Here is a 13,579-nt window from a genome sequence, read left to right as displayed (position 1 = left end):
GAGAGATCTCTGCGGTGCCGTAATGCCCCGGCATCGGTACCAAACCCGAGAGATCTCTGCGGTGCCATAACGCCCGGCATCGGTACTGAACCCGAGACATCTCTATCGTGCCCTCACCGGAGCAACACAGCAAAGGGTGCCCTGGGCATTAGCATCTCCGCCACTTCCTTCTGAATGGCTTCAAGTTCCTCACACCCCCAAATGCCTCAAGCTGGTGGGCAGAGGGGAAAACTTTGGAAGTGTCTCTTCTGTCTAGCAGACTGGCCTCCCCACTGTTCCCACTGCATCCTTTAAACTTTCTCCTGTGAAGACACTGCCAGCTGCCACGGGTGCTCTCTCTGCCTGACTTTTTGTTCCTGCCTCGGGAGACCAAGGGATGGAGGGCTGCCCTCCCAACCCACAGCACCTTCCCTGCCCAGGGTCTGTACATGTCTTTGAACTTGTTTCCCACAGTGGTGGTGTCTGAATTTGCAGCTTGCATCTGAAGAACCAGGGTCTTCCCCAGGCGGGGTTCTCCTGGGGAAGCCAGGAAGAAGGCTGGCTCCCAGGGCCAGGGTGATGGTCAGGCAGGCGTAACCTGAACATGGGCCACAGGGCATCTGCCAGGAGAAACTGGTTTCCTGAGGCGGGGGAGCCCTGGTCACAGACAGGACAACTGGGCATTAGGCCTTCCTTTAGTTAAAAGAGGTTATCAGCCACCGTCATTTCTCGTTAGGGTGGGGATGCCAGCTGCTCTGGTATGGGAATGCCAGTTTCGTTTGTGGCTCTCAAAACAAGAGCCTTGCATGGCTCCTAAAACAAGTAAGAACTCGGCACGTGGTATCTCACGTTATTACTAAAGTATTCCCAACATAGGGCACAAACCCAAACATTTTTTAAAAACTCCACAACACAGACAGCACAAGGCCATGAGTGTAACACAGTGTAACACACACGGTTGAGGGGGGTGCAGGCCGAGTCCCCAGGAGAGAGCCCAGTACCTTTAGGTCATTATGTAGAGCGTGCCCCACTAGAACTCTGCCCTTCAGCATCTCTGCCACTTCCTTCTGAACAACTTCAAGCTCTTCTCCTGGAAAATCAACACAAAGTAGTGGTTTTTTGCAACACACAGATCACCATCATTCTCTGAGGAGGTACTGCTCCCACCCCTGGTAACACCTAAGACAAATGGTCAGGCCTGCAATGCCACCTATGGAGGGGTGACTCGAAGCCACCACACCCACCCCCCTGTACACCCGGGAGAAGTGCCCTGTGGGCCCCTGGCAGGGGTGGCTGCAAGGCCCACCTCTGAGGAGAAGAAGAAAGCGCTCCGCACAGTCTGCAAAGGCGGCTCGTGGTGGAGGAGAGCATATGCTGAGTGGCACTGAGAAACTTCTAGAGCCGCCTGGCAGAGCAGTTCTGCTATTCAACATCATCATTGCAAATCAGGGCTTATGCCTGACAGTCTTCCAAATGGAAATAAAAACAAGACTGCCTCCACAACATCGGGGAAGCCCTGGGCTCCAGAGGCAGCCCTGCCTGCTTTTGGGACCACCCCACCTGCAACCCCTCTTGCACCTCATGACTCTGCTCCCGAACAGGGATGATTAGATCAAGGGTGGCCCCAGCCAAGAGGCACCAGCTTCCTTCCCAGGAATCAGACCGAGAGAGGCTGGCCAGTCTACCATTCCGAGGAGTGGCAAGGCCACCCTGGTGGCTGCATGCATCAGTGAAGTGGACAAAGGCAGTGTGCAAAGACCGGAAGGGCACAGAAAAGAGACCACGTGGCCTCAATCCCTAAAGGTCTCCAGAGTCTCCAGGTCCCCGGCCTTGAGGCCACCCTGGAACGCCCTCTCTTCTTATCCCAGACACAGTCTCAGCCTCCATCTGGATCTGGCCTCATGGCCCTATAGTCTGTTCTCAATGCCACGGCCAGAGGGAACCTCCCAGAACCTAAGCCAGACCAGGCCTCTCAGTGCTCATAACCTTTCCAGGGATTCCCAAGATCCTCAATAGGGTCTGTGAGATTCCATGATCTTCCCCCTTTCAACCACCTTCCTCCTATCCCACCCTTCACCCCTGCCGGCCTCCTTCCAGGGCCTCTAACACACTCCACCTCAACCCATACTGCCACGAAATACAAAGCAATTCAAGAACGTTCCTGGTCACCTCTGGGAAGCTGGAGCTATTTTTTAAAATATTTTTAAAAGGCTGGGCACAGTGGCTCATGCCTGTAATTCCAGCACTTTGGGAGGCTGAGGCAGGCAAATCACCAGAGGTTGGGCACTCAAGACCAGCCTGACCACCATGGAGAACCCTGTCTCTACTAATACAAAATTAGCCGGGCGTGGTGGCACATGCCTATAATCCCAGCTACTGGGGAGGCTGAGGCAGAAGAATCGCTTGAACCCACAAGGCAGAGGTTATGGTGAGCCAAGACCAGACCATTGCACTCCAGCTTGGGCAACAAGAGTGAAACTCTGTGTCAAAAAAATAGACACATATATATTAGACATGACGTCTCGCTATGTTGTCTGGGCTGGACTTGAACTCCTGGGCTCAAGCAATCCTCCCTCCTCAGCCTCCACCGTGCCTGGCTACCAGCCTGGTCTTGAAGTCAGCGGACAGGAGGCACTGAAGCGTAAAAGCTGTCTAAGGATGCCTTTTGTATTTTGAAGCCCATCACCCCAGGAGAAGACAAGACGCATCGAAACTAGCTCCAGGGAGTGGCCCCAGACAGAAAAGAGAACAAACGGGAGAAAACGAACCCAGTTACTACCCTTTCTAAGCTCCTGAGCTGCAGATGACGTACCCTGCTGGAGGTTCTCAGGCCGAATCCCACTGACCGCTGTCCTATAGTCCGTCACGGGCTCGGTCGGCTTGACGTATTTGTCATAAACGCACTTCCCGTACTGGTTCACGATGGACACACGGGCGGCCACGCTCTCCTCCCCCTTGGGGCCCACGCCCACCATCTCAACGTCCAAGGCTAAGGCTCTCGTCAGGCTGAAGGGTAACCAAAGGCTTCAGTTTAATAAACACAGCAGGACCCAGGGCTCCACTTCAGAGCCCCAGGGATCCACGGACTAAGTGTTGGCAGAGAAAAGCTCTCTGCCCCTCACTCATTTGCACCCACAGTTGAGCTCTGTGTGGTCCTGGTTCTTGGCAGGATGCTGGGAGGTGCTTGCTCCATTCACCTGGAGGCAAGGAAAGTCTCCTCCTCCTTGAAGAAGCTCTACCCGCTACACCTCAGCATCCGCGGCGGCCCCCGCTCCCCGACCCCGCATACCCGCCGAAGGCCTGCTCTTTCACAAGGCTGAGGCTGCCACTGCCGCTGCTCTGACCCAGCCGTTTCCTCGCTATCTTGGCTGCCTCTGGACCTATGGCAGCTTCGATATCCACCGGGTCCACGTCGTCAAACCAGATGTCTTCCCTAAAAGGCAAAGATGACAGGGTGATGACCAGAAGACTCTAGTGCCACTGGTGGGGTGGGGCTGTGGCGCTGCCAGTGCAGGTGGGTAGAGCGAGGGCACAGTCTGCCCCTCCTACAGGCTGGCCCCAGACGCCCTGGATGCTGGCCCTGATGCTTCTACTATTTTTACCATCCCGGCATTTTCCTTTTTTTTTTTGAGATGGAGTCTCGCTGGGTCACCCAGCCTGGAGTGCAGTGGTGCAATCTCAGCTCACTGCAACCTTCACCTCCCAGGTTCAAGAGATTCTCCTGCCTCAGTCTCCCTAGTAGCTGGGATTACAGGCGCCCACTACCATGCCTGGCTAATTTTTTCTATTTTTAGTAGAGATGGAATTTTGCCATGTTGGCCAGGCTGGTCCTGGACTCCTGAGCAAGTGATCCGCCCGCCTCAGCCTCCCAAAGAGCTGGGATTATAGGCGTGAACCACTGCCCAGCCTGATCTCTTTTCTTTTTAATTTGAAAATACACTCATGACCCAAGATTTAGGGACACAGACAAATGCAAAGAATATAAAACAGAAACATATAACCCGCCACCCAGGGGTAATGAGTGCTAACATTTTAATTATGAAAGCAGCAGGTTCATCATCAAACAGGAAACACAGGCAGACACAACGCCTGTAAGCTGGAAAGAGAACGCCCTGCCCTCCACACTCAGATGCTCACACAGGTACAGAACACCTGCTACGGAGTGTGTCTCTTGGGCTAAGGCTAAATGCCATTTCCTTAGAAAAACCCTTCCTGGCCCCACTTGTCCCATGCTCCCAAAACCTTCTCCTCACTGGACTTATCCCGACCACATTCGTGCAACAATGGCAGTCTAGTCTGTCCACCGCACTTGACAATAAGCCTCAAGAGGGAGCAGCAGGCCCGCCTTGATGAACTCTCTCTCCCAGACAGCCTGTCCAGCACAACGCAGGGAGGCCCCCAAACAGCTCATTCCTCAGCTGTCAGCGACTGTGTCCTCAACATCCAGGCGACACGAAGCCAGCTGTGACTCACGAACACATCACCTCCAGCTGAACCATTCAGACATGGCCACTGACTCCTGGTCCACCCCACATGGGTGGCCAGCACAGGACTTATCCTTTTGTTTTTTTTGAGAGTCTCACTCTGTCGCCTGGGCTGGAGGCAGCAGTGCAATCATGGCTCACTGCAGCCCCCACCTCCTAGGATCAAGTGATCCTCCCACCTTGGCCTCCCGAGTAGCTGGGACCACAGGCAACGGCCACCACTCCTGGCTCCATCACAGCGTTTGAGTAATCGCCAGGCACTGAGCCAAGAGTGCCAACCTCACGAGCTCCTTGTGCTGCCACCATGACTATAACAGGCACAGAGGATGTCGGAAACCTGCCCCAAACCACCCAACTGGCGAGAAAGCAGGGACAGGTCTCACACTCGAGTCTTTCTGGGTTCAGCACACTTTCCTTCACATGCGGACTTGCACCCACTAAATGCTGAGCTCATTCAACACTTCAAGATGCAGCTGTGGCTATGAAACAGGCCCCGCCTTGTCATGCCCACACTCTAAGGAAAACGAGGAACAGCTAAGAAACAAAGGAACAGATGATATCAGGGTAAGGTGACAGAGAATGCAGTGAGGCCACCAGCCTCCGTAAGGAGAGGGGCCTTGGTGAAGTTGCTGTGCCTCGGTCTCAGTGGTGAGGTTGACCATACTTACTCGGTGGGTGGGGCTGGGGCTGCCTCCTTAACTTTCCGCTTCTTATGCTTGATGTCCCCTCGTTCTGGACCAGTGTTGCCATTTGTCCTTTCCTTGGTTCCTGTCTTACTGTGCTCTGCTCCGCTGGCCTTGGTGTGAGGTGCTAGCACCTTCCTGTCCATCGTGGACCCTGAAGGGACAGAGCCCCCGCTGGCCTCGGGGTCTTTTCCTGCCACCATCTCCTCTCCATTCACCTGAGGCGAGGTCTCTTTTTTGTTTTGCTGGATAATTCTGGGCTTCTTTTTGGAACTCATCTGAGAGATGACAAGAGGCTTGTCTGGGGCCTGAGATTTTTGTTTCAGCAGCCACTGGGACCCAAAATAAAATACATGTTACATTTGAATTTGGAAATTACAGACAGCAAATCGAAAAAACTTACGTATGTATACACACACACACACACACCAATCACATATATACAATTCCCATCCACATCACTGAAATTCAAACGTTTGGAAAAAGCTTTTTCATTCTCTTGAGTCACTTGTGGTGAAATGCTGTTCTTTGTTTATCTTACTATAACGCATACTTTTTTTTTTTTTTCTGAGACAGAGTCTTGCTCTGTTGCCAGGCTGGAGTGCAGTGGCACGATCCCGGCTCACTGCACCCTCTGCCTCACAGGTTCAAGCGATTCTCCTGCCTCAGCTTCCCAAGTAGCTGGGACTACAGGTGTGCGCCACCATGCCCAGCTAATTTTTGTGTTTTTTAGTAGAGATGGGGTTTCACTATATTGGCCAGGATGGTCTTGATCTCTTGACCTTGTGATCCGCCTGCCTTGGCCTCCCAAAGTGCTGGGATTATAGGCGTGAGCCACTACACCCAGCAGAGAGCTAGAAGAATGAGCAAGTAGAGTGAGAATGTACTCATCACTGAGGGGAGGGCATAAAGTCATTCATGAGGGATTGGCCCTCATAACCCAATACCTCCCAAGGGCCCCATCTCCAACACTGGGGATCACATTTCTTAAAAAAACAAACAAACAAACAAAAAAACACTATTTTTAATTTTTATTTAGAGACAGACTCTCACCATGTTTCCCAAGCTGGTCTTGAACTCCTGAGCTCAAGCGATCCTCCTGCCTGGGCCTCCCAAAATGCTGGGACTACAGGTGTGGGCTACTCAGGAGGCTGAGGCAAGAGAATCTCTGGAGCCCAGGAGTTCAGGCAGCAGTGAGCTATGATTCTATCAGTAGCTAACTCCAAGGGACGTGGTAAGAATCTACGAATGATGCACGTGAAAGAGCGTCTGGCAGGGAGCAAGCAACCGCTACAGAAGTGCCAGCTACTCGAGAGACAGCAAGTACAACACAGCCTTAAAACCAGAGTCAGTCCGACTGGTTCCCAGCTGCGATGTCAAATAATCTATTTAACCTTTTCAAGCCCATATCCTCATCTGCACAATAGAGATGACAAAGGTATCCACTTCACAGCGTTATTCTCGGGCTTGCAAGAGAACACAGGACAGACTGCACATTTTAGGAGCTCAATTAGTTTTTACTTCTAGACCATAAGTATTGCTAGAACCCTCCCCATCATATGTCTGCTATTTGCTTTTTGCGTCTGCCAAGGGATCTGCTCCCTGTCTTGCTACACACATCAACGTGTTCTTTATTTTTTTGAGATGAAGTCTTGCTCTGTGGCCCAGGCTGGAATGCAGTGGTGCATTCTCTGCTCACTGCACCTCCTCCTCCCGGGTTCAAGTGATTCTCCTGCCTCAGCCTCCCGAGTAGCTGGGACTACAGGCTTGCATCACCACGTCCGGCTAATTTTTTAGTAGTAAAGACGGGGTTTTACCACGTTGGCCAGGCTGGTCTTGCACTCCTGACCTCCGGTGGTCTGCCTGCTTGGCCTTCCAAAGTGCTGAGATTACAGGTGTGAGCCACCCCGCCCGGCCACCAGGGTGTTCTTTTCACTGTCCCTGGGTGGTTCGTCTGGCTTTTAAGCTAAATCTCTCTCTGTAAAACCCATTCTAGTTAGTTCATTATGCAAAAGGTACAGGAGTTTATCTTTGCTTTTTTGTACTTGAAATAATTCTTTCATCAATTTCTTTCATGCCAACAAGTTCGAGACCTCCCTCAACAGGGCACCTTTCTTGTGAAAGGCTGTTTACAAGATTTCGATTCAAATGTGCCTCCACAGGTCCTTTTTGGGGCCACCCAAGTCTTTCCCTCCGTCGCGTTCTGCGGGATTGCGCCGCGCAGCGCACGGGGCCTCCCCCGGCTCCGCCCAGGCCCCCTCAAACCTCACCTCCTGTAGCGCCTTCCAGTTTTGAGAGAAGTTTTCTGGTGCCTTTGGAGGTCGCACCACAACCCCCGAGCCGCTTCCCGGCCTCTTGCTTCCCTCCTGCGCCTTGATTTTCCAAAATCCTTTTTTCTTCTTGTTTTTCTTCCGAGAGAGCGTCTTCACAGGACCCGGCTTAGCCACAGGGCTGCTCGGGGCGCGCTTGGAGGTGGGGACCTTCGCCTTCACCATCCTGCTGCGGTCCAGCGCCTGCGCCGGCAGCCACCCAAGACCTCGGCCTCCCCGGCCCGGCGCCCGCACAACACCAGCGCCTGCCCAGACCCGGGACACACCCGGCCCGGGAAATAACCCCGGAAGAGACCCCGCACGCGTCCCGCACGCCTCGGCGCGCATGCTCCAGTCCCTGGAAGGACGTGCTCATCTCTCCGCAACCGGCTGGAAACCGGGCCACCGCATCTGGTTCCGTGCAGCCTGGGCAGTTCGCCTGGTCGGGAACTGGGCCTCCGCCCTAGCGAGCGGCGTCCTGGGTCGGTGACCTCCGGTTTGGTTGGGGCAAGCTCAGGACCTCCGCGAGATCCGGGACGAGAATAAGTGAGGACGCCGGAAGGGAACTGGGGGACCGCTGTGGGTGTAGCACCCGGCGGGGCAGCAGGGCGTGAGGACGCTGAGCGGTTGGGCTGGTAAGACCCGGGCTCGGTCTCTGGACTGCGTCCTGGACTCCCCGGCCTTTCCCGCCTTGGGCTGCTCCACGCTAAACCCCACAGCAGCTCGTCTTCCATATACAGTGGGGAAACTGAGGCCTAGGGACCGGGAGGAGTTCCCGTCAGTTCACTCAGCCTGGTTTACCCAGAGCCACAGGACTGCAAAGGCCTTCCAGCAAGATCTGATAATAATACGCCACTACGGGTTATAAGTATACTAATGAGTGCATATTATTATTATTGTTATTATTTTTATTTATTTTTTTTTTTTGAGACGGAGTTTCGCTCTTGTTACCCAGGCTGGAGTGCAATGGCGCGATCTCGGCTCACCGCAACCTCCGCCTCCCGGGTTCAGGCAATTCTCCTGCCTCAGCCTCCTGAGTAGCTGGGATTACAGGCACGCGCCACCATGCCCAGCTAATTTTTTGTATTTTTAGTAGAGACGGGGTTTCACCATGTGGACCAGGATGGTCTCGATCTCTTGACCTCGTGATCCACCCGCCTCGGTCTCCCAAAGTGCTGGGATTACAGGCTTGAGCCACCGCGCCCGGCCCATATTATTTTTTATAACAACGACGATGCTAAGTCACTAGCACACCATGCCTGGTCCTGACAATACCTCGATAACCAGCACCGGTGAGGCCTCCACAAGCCTGAAGCTTCCGTTTGAATCTGGGAAGTGAGAAAGAACACGGGCTCAGCCGAGCCTGAGTGCGAGGTCCGCAAAATGTGTCAGGCCCAGAGAGGTGAGCGTGAGGCTTCAGTCACGCCAGCCGCACCGACGTTTAAAGCCATTTAGATTTTTCTTTCCTTCCCTGTGGTTTCCAGACCAGCTAAAAAATTTCCTAAAATGGTACCACAAAAAGTTGCACAGTATGACCCTCACCCATTATCTTCCTGTGGGTGGAATTTATGATACAAAGAACGACGTCCGCTCCCTACATGGCTTATGTTATTTTAATGAATCAATATAAATTCTTGGTAAACAAGTTAGGAACTGCCCCCTAACTATCTTTTTTCCCTTTAAAAACCCACTTGTGGCTGGGGACAGTGGCTTATGCCTGTAATCCCAGCACTTTGGAAGTCCGAAGCAGGAGTATCGCTTGAGCCTAGGAGTTCAAGACCAGCCTGGGCAATGTAGGGAGACCACCCCGCAACCTGACTCTACCAAATAAATAAATAAATAAATTAGCTGGGCATTGCAGCACATGCTTGTGGTTCCACGTACTGGGGAGGTAGAGGCTGCAGTGAGCCATGATCATGACACTGCACTCCAGCCTGGGCGACAGAGTGAGACCCCATATCAAAAAAATAAATAATAAAAACCCACTTGTAAATGATGCTACTCAGCATATATTCAAGGCAACTTCAGTCTATGACTCCTAGGCTCTAATCCTCAACCATGGCTCAAATAAGCTATCTATTTATATTAATTTTGCCTCGGTTTCTTCCTTTAGGTTGACAGGGGCCTACAGGGAAACACAGATAATAAGTGAATAAATCAAGATAATTTTGGATAGCACGGACTGCAATGAAGACGATAAAATGAGATGTTGTAGAGATTGACTGGTAGTGGAATTGTCAGACAAAACAGAGGACACCCAGTTCTACAGGAGCTTTAGACGAATGTAATTTTTGGTATAAGCATATCTCATGCAAAATTTGCAATATTTGGGACATAGTTATGCTAAAATTTATTTGTCACTTATCTGAAATTCTAATTCAACGTGGTGTCCTGATTTTTATTTTCTAAATGTGGCAACCATAAATGGGAGGCCAACACAGGGTCATGAGGGATGCCTCTTGGAGGAAGCAATGTCCGAGCTGAAGCTTAAATGTGCAGACTGGGGGTCAGAGGGAACAGCAAGGCATTTGATGAACTGGAGGAATGGAAAGAAGGCTGGTGTGGCCAAAATTCTGTGAGCAAGGGGGAAAGTGTGGGAGATGCAGGCAGAGGGGTGGGTAGGGGCCAGACCACAGATCTGAGAACCTTGTTGGTTTCAGGAAAGACGTTTCATTCCAAGAGCAAAGGGAAGCTGTTGTTTTTAAGCTAGGGAGTGATGCAATCTGATTTATGTTTTTAAAAGATTACTGAAGTTTCTTCATGAAAATTAGGACTGGGGTGGGGAGCAAGAGAGACAGCAGGAGACCAGGTATGAGACTGTTAGATTCCTGTGCCAGCCATGGTACGGCTTAGATTAGGGTGATGTGTCAGTTTGAGACTCCAGGAAGGAGTCACACAAGAGTTAGGCATGCAGAGTATTAACTGGGGCCTGTAAGAGGTAAAGGGGGAGGTGAAGGATGGGCAGAGAGGGCCTTCAGACCATGATGCCAATCTGATGCTGGCGAGAGGAAGCGGGGGGAGGAGGCAGGGGTGGGCAGGGAGAGCCTTGTCCTGTACTGCAGAGCTGATGAGGGTTTGGCCAACACAATGGAGAGTTCTGGGGCAAAGATTGCTCATTTGCGGAATCTTCCACTGGAAAGAAGCATCCAGGCGTAAGTATCCCCTCAGCGTCGTCCCTCGCTGCCAAGGTGTGGCAGTGGGAGAGTGTGGTCTCGGCCTGAATGTTGGCCACAGACCACCAGATGCTGCATTGGGGGCTGTCTGCGAACCAGTGCCTCTCAGCTGCATGGCAAGGTCTCTGTTGAAGGAAGAGCTGAACACCTCCATTCTGAGGGTAGCACACATGCCAGCTGTGAAAAGAGGGAGTGGGCAGATGTCTTTTTTCAGACGGAGTTGCTCTGTCACCGTGGTTGGAGTGCAGAGGCACAATCTCAGCTCACCGCAACCTCCGCCTACTGAGTCCAAGCGATTCTCCTGCCTCAGCCTCCCGAATAGCTGGGATTACAGATGCACGCCACCATGCCCAACTAATTTTCGTATTTTTAGTAGACCCGGGTTTTTGCCATGTTGGCTGGGCTGTCTCCAACTCCTGACCTCAAGTGATCCATCCACCTCAGCCTCCCAAAGTGCTGGGATTACGGGCGTGAGCCACCGTGCCCTGTCAGGAGTGGATAGATTTGATGTGTGTGTGTAACAGGCAGAGGTTCACAGAGTAACAGGGAAGTGACGTGAGGCTGGCTCCTAGGATTTTGGTCTGAGCAACTCGTTGTGGCCACTTATCATCTCAATAAATGTCTTCGGGGAGCAGGGTGAAGTTCGAAGTCCTTTCACACTTGTTGAATAGAAAATTGCTGGGCTCAGTGGCTCATGCCTGTAATCCTAGCACTTTGGGAGGCCAAGGTGAGCGGATCACCTGAGGTCGGGAGTTAGAGACCAGCCTGACCAACATGGAGAAACTCCGTTTCTACTAAAGATATAAAATTAGCCGGACGTGGTGGTGCATGTCTGTAATCCCATCTACTCAGGAGGCTGAGGCAGGAGAATCGCTTGAACCTGGGAGGTGGAGGTTGCGGTGAGCTGAGATTGTGCTATAGCACTTCAGCCTGGGCAACCAGAGGAAAACAAGAAAGAAAGAGAAAGAGAGAGAGAGAGAAGGAAGGAAGGAAGGAAAGAAAGAAAGAAAGAAGAAAACGAAAGAGAAAGGAAGGAAGGAGGGAGGGAGGGGAAAGAAAGAAAGAGCAGAAAAGAAAAAGAAGAAAGGAAGAAAGGAAGGAAGGAAGGGAAGGAAGAAGGGAGGGAGGGAAGGAGGGAGGGAGGGAGGGAAGGAGGGAGGGAGGGAGGGAGGGGAAAAATTAGCCAGGCTGGTGACATGCACCTGTAATCCCAGCCACCAGCTGAGGCAGAAGAATTGCTTGAACACGGGAGGCAGAGGTTAGAGTGAGCCGAGATCGTGCCACTGCTGCACTTCAGACTTGGTGACAGAGCAAGACTGTCTCAAAAACAAACAAAAACCAAGAAGGAGACGCCAGAGTCATGTGCTGATGAGGTGAGCCAGTTACCAGGCTCCCCGCATCTCAGCATGCCCCTTCTCCAGGGGCCGCCTCCCTTCCTGCATGAAAGCACACCCTCCCCTCCACCCCCGTTCCTTTATCCTGCTGTCCTTTTCTCCATAACACTTACCACCTTTGAACGTGCTACAGACACAACATGCGTTTGTCTAGCAACTTTGTTGTCTGGCTCTCTTCCCTAGAATTTTAGCTGTGAGAGGCCGAGGCTGCTGTCTGCCTGGCTGTGGCAGCCTTCCTGGTGTCTAGCACAGCACCTGGCCTGTTGCAGGGGCTCAGTGAAACATTCGTTGGCTGAAGGGACGGATGATGGCTCTGGCGGAAGCGCAGAAACTAACGACGCAGGAAGAGAGAGGTGGGGGCATACAGAGCCGGGGCCTGGCAGCTGTGTCCTCCCTGACTGCAGAGGAGGAGAGAGGCTGCAGGTTGAGGGGTGGAAAGACAGGTGAATACCCCTGCTGGTCATCTGCTTACTGCAGCTGTGTGGGTGTGAGGCGTGCGAAGAGAGCCTTCCCGGAGGCGAAGGGGATTGCCAGGCGGTTTGTGACAATGAATGCAGAGCTCCGGTGCCATCAGCCCACTTCTGCGACTCTCCCCATCAGGCGCAGGAACAGAGTAGGCGGAGAGTTGAGCCAGAACTGCGGTGCCTTTGGCACGGCCTCTCATCTGTCAGGTGGGAGCGGGGACCCCGGGAGAGAGAGCCAGCTCGAGGTCCCAGCATTCCTCCTGAACCCCTGTCTGCAGGTTTCTGGTCGTGTTCCGTCTCCTCCAGACTAGATGGCTTAGCTGACCTCTAAGAAAGTGGGCATGCACATTCGGAGAGCTTTCTGGGGTACAAGACTGGGCTGCGGGGTACCCTGAACTGGGACCATCTTAGAGCAAGGCCCAGGTTGCAGCAGGAAAAGTAACAGGCCGCCCACCCCAGCCATAGCCCCTGCCCTGGCAGGAAGCTCCCAAGAGTAAACACTGCGTAATGGTCCCGCCCAGCGAGCAGGCCTGTCCCATCTCACATCGACCAGATTTCCAGCCACCAAGGCCACCTCTCAGTCTGCTCCACTCCGCAGGGTGGCTCTCCTGAGGATGCGCCAGCATCACTCCCGGGCGAGATGCCCTCCCCTCTGTGTGGCCGGAATCCTTGCCTGTGGCTTTCTTCTGGGCTGCTGGGGACCCTGGCATTTCCAGCAGGTGGGATCATTTGCGGGAGCGCAGGTACTGTGGGAGCCTCTGGGTGCTGAAAGCAGGTCACCTGGGGCGAGGGGAGAGCCGAACAGCTGACTTTATCAGCTTCGGGGTTTGCACTGGGCAGGGGAGTCCGCACTTGGGGTTTTGGGGGGTGACGTGTGCTCACTGAAGAGGCAGTGGTGTCTCACTTCCACCTGCTCATCCGATAAAGCTGAACAGAAAGACACTAGTTTGTCCCAGACTGTGTGGGTGGCTCTTCTCCGCCTCTCCCGTCTCTGGGTTCCCCCTGTCCTTCTTGGTCGGCCTCACCCACCTCCCGCCTCCTGTCTCCCTCTTCATCCACCTCTCTCTTTTTTTTTTTTCTTTTTTAAGACATG

General features: G+C 53.0%; 2 protein-coding genes across 2 annotated transcripts in view; one reads left to right on the top strand and one right to left on the bottom strand.

Annotated features, from left to right (window-relative positions):
* REXO4 (REX4 homolog, 3'-5' exonuclease) overlaps positions 1–7,874 on the bottom strand; it is a 13,035-nt gene extending 5,161 nt beyond the window's left edge. Inside the window, exons 1-5 of the mRNA XM_037732962.1 lie at positions 7,417–7,874; positions 5,132–5,478; positions 3,269–3,412; positions 2,792–2,985; positions 884–1,069 (exon numbers count right to left, since the gene is read on the bottom strand). Of these exons, the coding sequence (XP_037588890.1) occupies positions 884–1,069; positions 2,792–2,985; positions 3,269–3,412; positions 5,132–5,478; positions 7,417–7,803 (1,258 nt within the window). The 5' untranslated portion in view covers positions 7,804–7,874. The remainder of the gene's footprint in view (positions 1–883; positions 1,070–2,791; positions 2,986–3,268; positions 3,413–5,131; positions 5,479–7,416) is intronic.
* Positions 7,875–12,468: 4,594 nt separating this feature from the next.
* The window catches only part of ADAMTS13 (ADAM metallopeptidase with thrombospondin type 1 motif 13), a 36,504-nt gene continuing 35,393 nt past the window's right edge, over positions 12,469–13,579 (top strand). Inside the window, exon 1 of the mRNA XM_017513130.2 lies at positions 12,469–13,205. Within this exon, the coding sequence (XP_017368619.1) occupies positions 13,101–13,205 (105 nt within the window). The 5' untranslated portion in view covers positions 12,469–13,100. The remainder of the gene's footprint in view (positions 13,206–13,579) is intronic.

The sequence above is a fragment of the Cebus imitator genome, unplaced genomic scaffold (genome assembly GCF_001604975.1).
Source record: "Cebus imitator isolate Cc_AM_T3 unplaced genomic scaffold, Cebus_imitator-1.0 Scaffold486, whole genome shotgun sequence".
Lineage (NCBI taxonomy): Eukaryota > Metazoa > Chordata > Mammalia > Primates > Cebidae > Cebus > Cebus imitator.
Note: the sequence above shows the minus strand (reverse complement) of the source record. Positions and strands in the feature narration are given on the sequence as shown.